Source organism: Nannobrachium achirus, assembly GCF_963921795.1.
Source record: "Nannobrachium achirus genome assembly, chromosome: 12".
Classification (NCBI taxonomy): Eukaryota; Metazoa; Chordata; class Actinopteri; order Myctophiformes; family Myctophidae; genus Nannobrachium; species Nannobrachium achirus.
In genome coordinates this window covers 9705950-9718911 of record NC_137832.1, presented here as the reverse complement: position 1 = coordinate 9718911, position 12962 = coordinate 9705950, and the positions used below count along the sequence as shown (strand labels likewise).

At 40.1% G+C, this 12962-nt stretch overlaps 1 protein-coding gene across 2 annotated transcripts in view; it reads right to left on the bottom strand.

Moving 5' to 3' along the window:
• LOC308296336 (cell surface hyaluronidase-like) overlaps positions 1-12962 on the bottom strand; it is a 156203-nt gene that overhangs the window by 139130 nt on the left and 4111 nt on the right. Inside the window, exon 1 of one of the 2 annotated variants that reach the window (XM_080739583.1) lies at positions 3341-3461. The exons of the other annotated variant lie outside the window; for it this stretch is intronic. Within the exon in view, the coding sequence (XP_080595709.1) occupies positions 3341-3430 (90 nt within the window). The 5' untranslated portion in view covers positions 3431-3461. Of the gene's footprint in view, positions 1-3340; positions 3462-12962 lie in introns of those variants that run through there. 2 annotated transcript variants of the gene reach the window in all.

Here is a 12962-nt window from a genome sequence, read left to right as displayed (position 1 = left end):
ATGAGCTGCAATACCGCTGGTGACCAAGTGGCGCTGTTGCATCACACACACACACACACACACACACACACACACACACACACACACACACACACACACACACACACACACACACACACACACAGAGCTGCAATACCGCTGGTGACCAAGTGGTGCTGTTGCATCTCTCACACACACATGCACGCACACTCTCGACCCTGAAATGAACTGCTACACACACACGGCAACGCGCACACACACACACACACACACACACACACACACACACACACACACACACACACACACACACACACACACACACACACACACACACACACACACACACACACACACACACACACACACACACACACACACACACACATGCACCACCGCTTACTTCAAACTTGGTTTGATCTTTTTTGTAAAGCCAAGTCCTATGACCTGCGATTTGTTGGAACAGCTGTTTCCTAAAACGATGTAGAGTTATGTTCAGGTATTATCATTTATCATTATCATTATCATTATCATCATTTTATCCACATGACATGACATGATTCCATAGAAGAAATGCTGACTTCTATGAAATCCAAAAGACTGAAATCAGTCTGAGAACTTTAATACATCAGAATTGGGTTCCAAGTAGGAACCAAATTCAAATAGCCAGTTAGGGATACATACTGTTATGTATACAAAGGAAGGAATCGATCAGTCCAGTATTTCTCCTGTGAAACAAGCGTACAACAAGCTGTTAACTGCTACCGCTTTCCACTGTGATGTCATGGAATAAACATACAGTATGTGAATGGCTGCTATTCATAACGTTTCTTAAAGATGACAATAATTTATGTAAATTGAGTTTAACAGGGACATTATTGTGTTGTGCGTTTCGCGGCTCTTCCCAGCATTGGTGGCGCTAGAAATGTGATACATCATCTCTGCACTTGGTCTAAGGATAGAGTACACAAAAACACACAGTCAATTACACTTGCACACTTACATTCAAGAACATATTTTGCATGCACACTCTCACACCCACTCTCTCGCTCTCTCTCTCTCTCTCACACACACACACACACACACACACACACACACACACACACACACACACACACACACACACACACACACACACACACACACACACACACACACACACACACACACACACACACACACACACACACACACAAGGGACACGCAGACATATATGCCAGTGCACACAGACACCCATACGCAAGGAAATGACACAGCAGTTAAAAAAAGACTCACAGCACTTTTTCCTAGAAAACAAACACCCGGTGAAAGTGTAATAACGTCTTTCTGTCCGTCTGTGGTCAACCACGCAGCTACACAACCACTAGAGTATTTTGTACTATATTATGGAAGTTTTCCAGGCTTTAAAAGGATGTATGTATGAACGCAACATTGACAATAATATATGACACCCAGTAAAACCTCACTGTCGGGTGGAAACCTTCTATGTCCAAAGAAATTTTACTTTTCAGGATATAGTGTAAAAAAAGGACATATGTTCCAATGGATCCAATCCATGTAGTTATGATTTAGTCAAAAAGATTGTTGTTGTTAATACTTTTCATGGGTTCAGTATTTGTATAAAAAAAAACTTTCACTTTCACTTTCAAAATGTTGCATATCGTCGTTGTCGGGTGGAAACCTTGTATGTCCAAAACCGTTTGTTTTGAATGTATCATTTTTAGAATTATTTAAACTAATGAAAACAGCCGATCTACATGCACACAACGCCTCGCGGTGCGAGGCGTTGTGTGCTTGTAGATCGGCTGTTTTCACTACTTTTGTGCGATGGCCATATGATAGAAATGCTGGAGATACAAGGTTTCTGACACAACGAAAAGCTTCACACACACACGAGCATGTGCACGTGCACGCACACACACACACACACACACACACACACACACACAGGTCGGGAGAGCATGACCAGTAGAAGGACCCAGTGTTGAACAGAGGCTTGTTAAAGTGGTATTAAACCACAACAGGCCGGTGGCTGCCACAGTAGAAACCACACAGGAACCCAAGTAACTCATGTCACTGTTTAACACTGTCCCTTTAAATACCAAAGATAGCTAGCCTGATGCTTCGCACGCACGCGCACACGCGCACACACACACACACACACACACACACACACACACACACACACACACACACACACACACACACACACACACACACACACACACACACACACACACACACACACACACACACACACACACACACACACACACACACACACACTATATACTGTATATTATTAGGACAGTGATTTTATGAATGCCATGATGCCATCCATAGAATTAAATTATTGCCGTTTTAACCCAAACCTCAGAGCTGAAAATAGCAGGTTGAAAAGCTCACATCATGTCGAATCTTGACGATATGCGGCACGTTGTGAGCTTATAGATCGGCTATTTTCTGTGTGCGAAACTGCCTCGCAACTAAACTGAACAAAGTATTAAATCAGACAAAACTCCAACCCTAAACCCGACCTCTAATCCTAAACCCAAACCGTGAACCTAACCTCTTTTTTTTTATATATATATACTTTTTATTGCAATAATTTCAATTTTACATTTCATATTTCACATTTTATATCCATAGATGCAATTATTTTCTTTTCTCTTTTTTTTTTATATTTTTTTATATAACACGTGCAAAAAAAAAAACACCACCACCTACTTAACAACACAATAGGAATACATAAAATAAAATAAGGTTCTTATCTCAAATAGGACCTACACTTCAACATGGCCGCAGGTGTGTGAGTCGCACCGCACGGGCTGCGTCAGTTATTTTTAAATAATGATATAACCAACAAGTTTTAAAACAAAAAGAAGAACTACAGAAGGACAATACTCTCAAGCTACTGAAAGAGATAACCGAAGTGATAAACTACTATTCCTGACAACTTCTACTCGGAGAAAACCCAGACCGAGACGCCGACATGGCAGAACAAAGCCAAATCTCCATGCAGATGCTTATGGACGCAATCAACCAGTGTAAAGCAGAACTAACAACCAAGATTGACAACGTGAATGCAACTATACACACTGCGCTGAACGAAGTCAACAACAAACTTGAAATGCTTGGTGAACAGATCACTGAGGTACAACAGAGAGTCAGCGGCAATGAAGACAATGTGGAAGAGTTAAAAACTCGCATGAATACAATGGAAAAAGAAAACAAATATCTGAAACAGAAGATCGACTCAATGGAGAGCTACAATACACGCAAACGGATCCGTATAGCAAACATTCCAGAGAAAGCAGAAGGACAGAACAGCGTGGCATATGTACAGCAGTTAATACAGTACCTGTTTGGAGCCGACAACTTTGCTAACAACGGCCCTGCGGTGGAGAGCGCCCGGCGTGCCCCAGCGGGACCAGCACGGAGAGATTCCCATGCGAGGACGGACACACCAAGGCAGATCGTCGTGGAGTTCCTGAGTTTCCAGGATAAAGCAAAGGTACTTCGCCTGGCCAGACAGAAAGGGGAGCTCCAGATCAACGATGGATGCAGGATTTACGTCAACAACGAAGTCAGTCCAGAGGTTCTAAAGCAGCGACGCGAGTTCCTGCCTTACAAGAAGAAACTACGAGAAAAGAATATAGAATATTCTCTTCTCCATCCAGCCGTCCTACGCATCAAACAAGGAGATGGTAAACCACGTCTTTTTCGCAAACCCAAGGAGGTGGAAGAATTCCTAAAGGAGCTGGAGTGACATCGCATCCTAAACTGTAACTCTCGCACACACACACACACACTGACACACAGCACACACACTGACACACAGCACATACACACAGACACGCGCGTGCATGCATGATGTGCTCGCGAGACCCGTTAGAACAGACGAGTATACGCGAGCAACGGACACATGCGCGCGCGCACGCATACACGCACTGCACACAACACAACACAGAGACGGAGACGCATGTATGCGGACGCTAAAACCATATACAATTAAGATCTAGGTTGTTGATTTGCATACAAGCATTCATTTGAATTTCGCAATGTGGACACATGGGTATCTTATATGCGTGTCCACGCTTGCGTGGGCACAAATACGTCTGTATCAGAACACAGTATAATGGACAAAAAGTAGAATATTTAACCCATGTTTCCTTTTTTATTTTCGCTTTCTATTGTCTTCTTCTCTATTTTTCTTTAAGAAAATTATATCACCCGTTATCTCTTTTTTTTCTCTCTAAATCTCTCTCTTTCTCCTTCTCCCTTCTCTCTTCCCTTTCCTTTCCTTCTCCTATTCTTCCTTATTATCTTTTTTTTGTTTTGTTCTTGGTTATTAGTAATTAGTTGAGGGGAATGGAGTGGGATGGGGGGAGGGGGGAGGGAGGGAGGGAGAGGAGGGGGGACATTCTGATCTCTGTGTGGATATTGAAAAGATGGACTAGTGTGGGCATTGGAGTTACTCAAATGGGATGGGGAAAAGAAATGATGGACACAGCGGAAGAATGGGGTTTTGAAGAGGAAGCTCAGTATGTAGTAGTTAAACACTTAAGAATAAAATATTTTAAATAGTGAGAACAAGTCTTGGGATTTAACAAAATTAAAACGTTTTAATATAATAAAAATGATGTATTTGTACTGATCCCCCAAACATGGTGAAGGGGATGGATATTAACTTAGTTGGTATAATACAATTTAAGTCATTAGGAATAAACTGAAACTGACATGAGCCACATGAATGTAGGGGTAGGATATGTTTCTCGTGGAGTGTACCAGGGAGGTGAAGGGGAGAGCCTCTGGAAACTCCATAAGTTGGAGCATTAAGGGAGGGAGAGGGAATATGTTAAGTGTTTTATGTTTTTTGTGTGATCTATGTAGATCATGTTGTCTATTATATCATCTTCTGTCTAAGCTCATGCCAACTAAAGCTAGGATTGAACTTGAATGGCGAGACCTGAATGGAGCAAGTCACTATTACTTAAAATACACATTCAAAACAAATAATGTCAAGTTCTAATGAATTAAACGTTTACAGTTGGAACATTAAAGGGGTAAACCACCCAATCAAAAAGAAAAAAATACTAACCTTTCTTAAAAAAGAGAAAGTTGATATTGCTCTACTCCAGGAGACCCATTTAAGTAAGGTTGAACATGAAAAACTAAAAAAAGACTGGGTGGGACAAGTATATTCAGCTTCTTACAACACTAGAAGTAGAGGGGTGGCAATCCTTATTAGGAAACAATTGCCGTTCATTATAGAGACAGTACAAAGTGACCCAAATGGGTGTTATATATTGATACAGGGACACTTGTATGGAGAAAATACAGTTATACTGAACATATACGCCCCACCCAATTCACCACCAACCTTTTTTAGTAAAATGGCCGAATTAGTAAGTCCCTTTCCATCTCTAAATACTATCATTGCTGGAGATTGGAACAATATCTTAAATTACAATCTAGACAGGGTGCCACAAGGTAGAAGCCTAACAAAGAGTGCTAAAACAATTAATAAAATAATGGATGAAATGGGATGGGTAGATGTATGGCGATTAAAAAACCCATTAGAAAAAGATTTTACATTCTATTCAAATCCCCATCACTGTTACAGTAGATTAGACTATTTTTTAATACCACGCACCTTAGCAGCATCAGTAACAAAATGCAGTATTGGGTCAATCCATATATCTGACCATGCCCCAATTTCACTCAAACTGTATTTGCAAAGCCCAAAACATACTTATAGATGGCAATGTAACAAAGCCATTTTGTCTGACCCAGAATTTGGGGAATACATTAGGACAGAGCTACCCATATTTCTGGAAATAAATGATAATGGTGCAGTTGATCCCTCTATACTCTGGGAAACTACCAAGGTGTACTTAAGAGGATTAATTATCTCATTTTGCAGTAAGAAAAAGAAAAGGATGGTACTTGAACAAAATAAATTAGAAAAAGAATTAATAAATTGTGAACAGAAGCATAAGCAACATCCAACAAAAAATAATTACGATAAAATGATGGTAGTAAGGACTGCATTAAATACAGTAATTTCCCAACAAGCGGAGAAATCATTATTTGCCAAAAAACACAAATTATATGAACATGGGAATAAATCAGGCAAATTACTTTCCAAACTTGTAAATAAACGTAAAAATCATAATTCGGTTGCATGCCTGAAGGACACAAATGGAAAGCGCTGTTTTGAATCTGAGGAGATCAATGCCATTTTCACAAATTATTATAAATTACTGTATACATCAGAAGTACGTGACAGTGACCCCCAAATGAATGCATTTTTGGAAAAAATTAATTTAACTCAAATAAAAGATGAACAACAACAAACTTTAAATAAACCAGTCACATTAGAAGAAATAAAGGAGGCTATTGATGACATCCCTTCGGGGAAAGCGGCCGGCCCGGATGGGTTCCCCCCAGAAATATACAAAACATTTAAAGACATTTTAACTCCACTCTTATTAAGAATGTATGAACATTCATTACTAAATCAAAGTTTACCGAAGTCAACACAAGTAGCTAGTATAACTTTAATACCAAAGGAAGGCAAAAACCTAGAGGAGCCCTCCTCATATAGACCAATTAGTTTACAAAGTGTAGATAATAAAATATTGGCCAAACTCATAGCAAAAAGATTAAACCCTATATTACCAACCATCATTGGGACCGACCAAACAGGGTTTGTACAAGGCCGCCACTCCTATACTAATATAAGACGTCTATTGGGGGTCATTCAGTACGCAAAACATAAACAAATGGACGCGGCAGTGATCTCCCTAGATGCCGAAAAAGCATATGATCGAATTGAATGGAAATACATGTTTAAGGTTATGGAGCGATTTTCAATGGGCAATGCGTTTATAAGTTGGGTGAAATTACTGTATACTTCCCCACAAGCTATGGTCATGACGAATGGTTTTGTATCACCTCAGTTTACTCTAGAACGCTCTTGCCGCCAGGGTTGCCCCCTGTCGGCACTCCTATTTACTGTAGCCATTGAACCCTTGGCCGAGGCCATTAGAACACACCCACAAGTAACGGGTATCAATAGTGGAGTAAAAGATCATGTCATCTCGCTGTATGCAGATGACATTTTATTATTCCTTAGCAATCCTAAGAGAACAATCCCAGCAGTATTGGAAATTATTAAGGAATTTAGCATCTTTTCTGGGTATAAAATCAATGTGAGCAAATCCATAGCTCTACCACTGGGAATTAGAGACACAAATAATAGTATAACATCTCCGATTAATGAGACCCATATAGGGTTGAAGTACTTGGGTATTTTTATTCCTTATCATTTAGAGGACTTAGTTAAGAGGAATTTGATTCCCATCATAAAACAGATTAAATTAGACCTAACCAGGTGGATGGAGCTTCCAATATCTTTCTTGGGACGTATATCTGTCATTAAGATGAATATACTCCCAAGAATGTTGTACCCCATGCAAATGATACCTAGTGTTATCCCTAGTACTTTATTCAAAGATTTACATAGAACCATTTCTGCATTTATTTGGCAAAACCGACGCCCTAAAATGAAACTAGAAAAACTCCAACTACCAGTGGAAAAGGGAGGCCTAGCAGTACCAAATTTTCAGTATTATCATTGGGCAACAGTAATAAGTAACCTGTCAGAATGGTTAGAACAAGACCCAGAATCAACATGGCTGGACCTTGTACCTCAAGGAAATAAAACGTTATCAATACCAAGCCTACCTTTTATTAAAGATGCTAGAGTATCACTGGGTATCGGGGACAATTTCATTGTGAACAATACTTTGAATATATGGAATAATATAAAGAAGGCATTCTTGATGTATAGGAAATGGTCTTTTTATGCACCGATTGTTAACAACTCTAATTTTACCCCTACATGTACTGACCCCGGGTTCAAAGAATGGCATACAGTAGGAATTCAGGTTATAAATGATCTCTACCAAGATGGTACGATGAAATCTTTTGAACAACTCCATGAGGAGTATGGGCTACCCAGGATACATTTTTATAGATTTCTGCAAATTCGAAGTTATTTAAATTCTATACCCCAATATAAAGGAGGAGGACCGGAGCCAATTGAGATACTTGTCAAACAAGCCTGCCAGCTGAAAAAGAAAAAAATTAGTTATATTTACCAAAAATTGATCTCCTTCAGGGAAGTTAATAATAATATCAGCAGGCAGGCATGGGAGCGAGACCTCCAAATTACAATATCTGACCAACAATGGAAAAATATTATGTTACACAGTAAAAAGATATGTAAGAATTACAAACCCCAGGAAATACAATTTAAGATTATACATAAATTACAAACTACACCTTATCAAAGGAGCAAATATGATAAAGAATGTTCTGGGAAATGTTTAAGATGTAAAGAAAAAGTAGGTACATATGTACATCTAATGTGGCACTGTCCAAAAATAAAGAACTTTTGGGAAGAAGTTAACAATCAAATAACAATAATAACTGGGTACAGGATTGAAATCAACCCATTACAATGTATCCTGGGTTTACACCCAACCATACCGGAAGTAAGGGGGTTTAAAAGACTACTCAATATTCTATGGTACTGTGCAAGGTTGACAATACTGCAACGGTGGCTTGATGACGATGTACCGTCTGTATCAAACTGGCTTCACAATGTTCTGCAACTGCTCCCACTAGAACGGCTCACACATGTTCTCCAGGGAGACTTGAGTGGGTTCTTCATAGTCTGGGGTCCAGTTGTGGAATATTTGGGGGACGAATATTCTGATATTATATGGAGGGGTTTCGCAAACTAAGAAACTATGAAAGGGGGGACGAAAACTCTAACCCCTTACCTAAAGACTGTGTATCTAATTTTTGGGAGGCAATGAGTGTAAAAAGAAGATGATGTTTGTTTATATGTTTACATGTATGTGAGTCCAAATGTGAAAGTCAACTGTTGATTGTGGTTAGCCAAGTGAGTCATGTCATGTCAGTTTTTGAAAAATGAAAAAATAAAAAGATTGAAAGAAAAATAAAATAAAATAAAAAATAAAATAAAGTGGCTTTTTCGTTTGACGTCCGTGCCTAAAACACCCGACCCTTGGTCTGAACAAAAACACAAAACAAAATGGATCGAAACAAAAAGAAGAGGGGTTATGTGGGCATGCCATCCTTACTTAAAAACCTAACCTTTAAGGGCCCTATTTCTGTCCATGCCTCATTCCTACACTCTTTTTACTATTTTGAAAAACATTTTTAAATATTTGAAATGGCTGATCTACAAGCTCACAATCTTTCGATGTAGATCGGCTATTTAAGTATTTAAAAATGTTTTTCAAAATATTAAAAGAAGGCAAAGAGTTTTAGGGATAAGGGGTTATGCTTGGACAAAAGCTCTAAATGTTAAATTCTAAGCTCTAAAAGTCTAATTCTAAGCTCTTTTGATTGTCTTAAGTACCAGCTCTTGTGCCATAACTTAAAGGCCTGTCCATAGTGTCTCCAACCATTGAACTTTTCGTCGGAGAGTTCCGACTTCCCGACGTGCTGCTTTCCGAACTGTAATTCGGGGTAATGCTTTTCAGAAGATGCGAGTGACGTCATTTTGTAGTTGAACCAGACCTTTCCAACGAAAGGTCCGGTGGGAGACAGTATGCACAGGCCTTTAAGTTGAGGCATAAGAGCTGGTACTTAAAGGAGTAGTTCACCCCCAAAATGATTTTTTTCCTATTGATTAGTCATGCCATGGAGACTAGAGTTCAATATTTTTTTTTGTTTTTTGTCGCATTCCTAAGACACAAATGTGATAACAATAAATTTACCCCCATTCATTCCGGATGGTGACCCGTTTCGAAACGGGTCACCATCCGGAATCAATGGGGGTAAATTTACTCTAATCAAATTTTTGTCTTAGGAATGTGACAAAAACCAAAAAATATTATTGAACTCTACTCTCCATGGCATGACTAATCAATAGAAAAAAAATCATTTTGGGGGTGAACTACTCCTTTAAGACAATCGAAATAGAGCCCTAAATGTCAAATCCTAACCTCTAAATGTCTAATCCTAACCTTAACCCCTAACTTAACCTCGAAATGTCTAATTATAACTTTATTAATTCTAATACTTGTTGAGACACTTGGCCCTCACAAGTATAGTAATACACACACACACGCACGCACGCACACACACACCCCTATGCATTTTCCTCCAAACACAATCTCTTACGACTCATAAAATAAGCATTATGAACGCATTCTCTCTGCATTAAGAGCCCACAAAAATGAAAAACACACAGTAGTGTCAGTGAAGCATGCAGGGCAGGCTGCTGGGAATACAGCGGAGCGTTTGCCCAGTTTAAACAAAAAACCCAAATTCTCCCCATTAGTCCATTAGAATGCATTCCCTGGAGCAGGTCTAACATACTTACTGGACACTCTGGATTCTCCCCCACAGTGCTTCACTGAGGCCAGTGTTGCCAGGGTGAGTGAGAGAAATAAGCAACCAGGTCTATGAAAACAAGCCCAAAAGAAGTGCATTGGATATTTGAAAATACAAAATAGGCGATCAAATGTGCTATTTTCAAGAGAAATTTGAAAAAGGTGAAACATTTTGAATGTTTTTTTATGTATTTTTAATTATATGTAGGCTACTGTAATTTGAAAAAGGTCCCTGGTTAGATCTTTCTATACAAATATCTAGTCTATTACAAAAAGGACATACATGAAGCTCTTAATAAAAAATAATAAAAAAGAAGCAGTGCTCTTCCAAGCACAGGTCCCCGCCAGGGCAGGTGTCCTAGTGGCGCTATAATAGGCCAAAGTGAAAAGGGTGGCATGTCTTCTTCGCCAATCTTAGGCCTTTCACGACAATCGGACACTGCATGCATGCTTTGAGCTTTTGAGGCATTCCATAAATATGTTTAGCAAAATTCTACCTGCTGGTGGCGCTATTAACAGGCCAATGAGAAAAGGTTGGCTTTTGTTCCTTGACCTAGTGGGAATATGTGTGGAAAAAAACGCAGCCCACAAATAACAAAATTGACTTTACAGAAACAACAAGCTCAAAGTCGCTTATAACAAGCAGAAATGGCAACACTGATTGAGGCCTAAATAATACCACACTTCTCTACTTAGCTACTTCAAGATGTCCCAAATAAATGGAGGCTGACATTCTGGTGGTGGTGGGACTTTTTTTCTTTTTTGCAATCCGTGCCAAACATCATTCAGAAGGGCTAGCCTTTCATAAGGCTGCCTATCCTCCTAAATTACTCATATTACTCTCCTCTGAAGAAGTGGTTTCTCAAATTGAGTGCCGTGGCACCCTAGGGTGCCGGGACACGAGTCCAGGCCAGGGGGGGGTGCCGCAGAATATTTAAGACTTAAGCCCTTTGCACACAGGCGCGTTTATCCGCACGGATAAAACGGACAATTTCATTTTTTTAAAAGAAAACAAAGATTCTCTACGACCTCATGCACACCGGATCCGAATTAGCCGTGCGACGAGTGGCTGCGGCCGTGCGTTTTTTTCTCAATCGAACCCAGTTCGATTTGTGCGTCTTGTCGCATGCGGTAAAAAACTCATCGCTCCTTTTATGACTCCTTTTGGGATCCGCAGCGCCGATTCCGCACAGCATTGCACACCAAATCCAATGCGTTTTATTCATGCAGCAAACAAAAAAAAAACGCAACTGTCCTGTGTGCAAAGGGCTTTAGACTCTCTATACTGAACTGAGTTGCACTGCACTTAGTGCGTTCTTTTTTTTTGTATCTACACTAACTATCTCACTAAAAAATAGATGATCTACAAGCGTCATGAGCTTGTAGATCTGCTATTTTTGGTGAATGTTTCCCCCAGAATAAGGATACATACATACATACATACATTATGGTCTTTACATACGGACAAGCTGTGACCGTTCACATACTAAACTTGCGACCTACGGTTGCAATTAAAACGTTTTACACAAGTGGGGTTCCCTGCTTCATCTCTCTCTCAGATAAGGGGTCCTTGGCCTGAAAAACGTTGAAGACCCCTGCTTTAGAGTATTTGTTTCAATAATGGATTGCATTTATATAGCGCTTTTCTAAGCAAGTTGCGAACTCAGAGCACATTACAATGGTCAATTCATTCATACGTTGGGAGGTGGAAGCGGCAAACAGTCGATGCCAGCGTCCTCACTTCCCACATTCACACACCACTGCTGGCAAGCTAACACCGACCGACCCATTGGTGGCAATGTGGGGTTCAGTGTCTTGCCCAAGGACACCGGGATTCGAACCGCCGACCCACGGATCATTGGATGTAGGGATGCCACCGGCCCGATATCAGCTGAAAAAACATCGGATCGCTGCAAAAATGACCGATCATAAATGTGTGCATTTATTTTCGTTTTATTGTATTGTACTATTTATGTATCATATTTTATATATAATTATATCAAATATGTGCTATATCGGATCGTTATCTGTATCAGATGTGTATTGGTATCGGATTGGTATTATCCTTTTGTGAAAAATCTAGAGCGCAGCATCTCTACCTCCTGAGTCACAGCTGCCATTTCAGTCTTACTCCACCATACTACAGGGTCGGGTCGGGTCGGCCGGCACAAATCTACAAGCTTATGATGTGTTGAGTCCGCAATGCAATGTCGCGTGAAGTGAGAATGTTGATCTGCTAGTTTCGCTGCACAACGAGATCATTCAACAAAGTATCTTAATGGGGTTATACAAGGTCGAAAAGAAAACCGCCCCAAATGGAACCCCTGCTACTGTTGTTGTCCAGAACCGAGCCCGTGAGTCCACTTCAGGATCAACTCATTGTCTGCCAATGACAACAAACAGAACATCCTCAGTTGAGGACTTCTCTCTCACACACACACACACACACACACACACATGCAGATTGTGCACAGCTGCACGCACGCACACACACATCCTTAAGAGGAACTGACTCACATATTCCCACATTGTCGTGACTTCAGA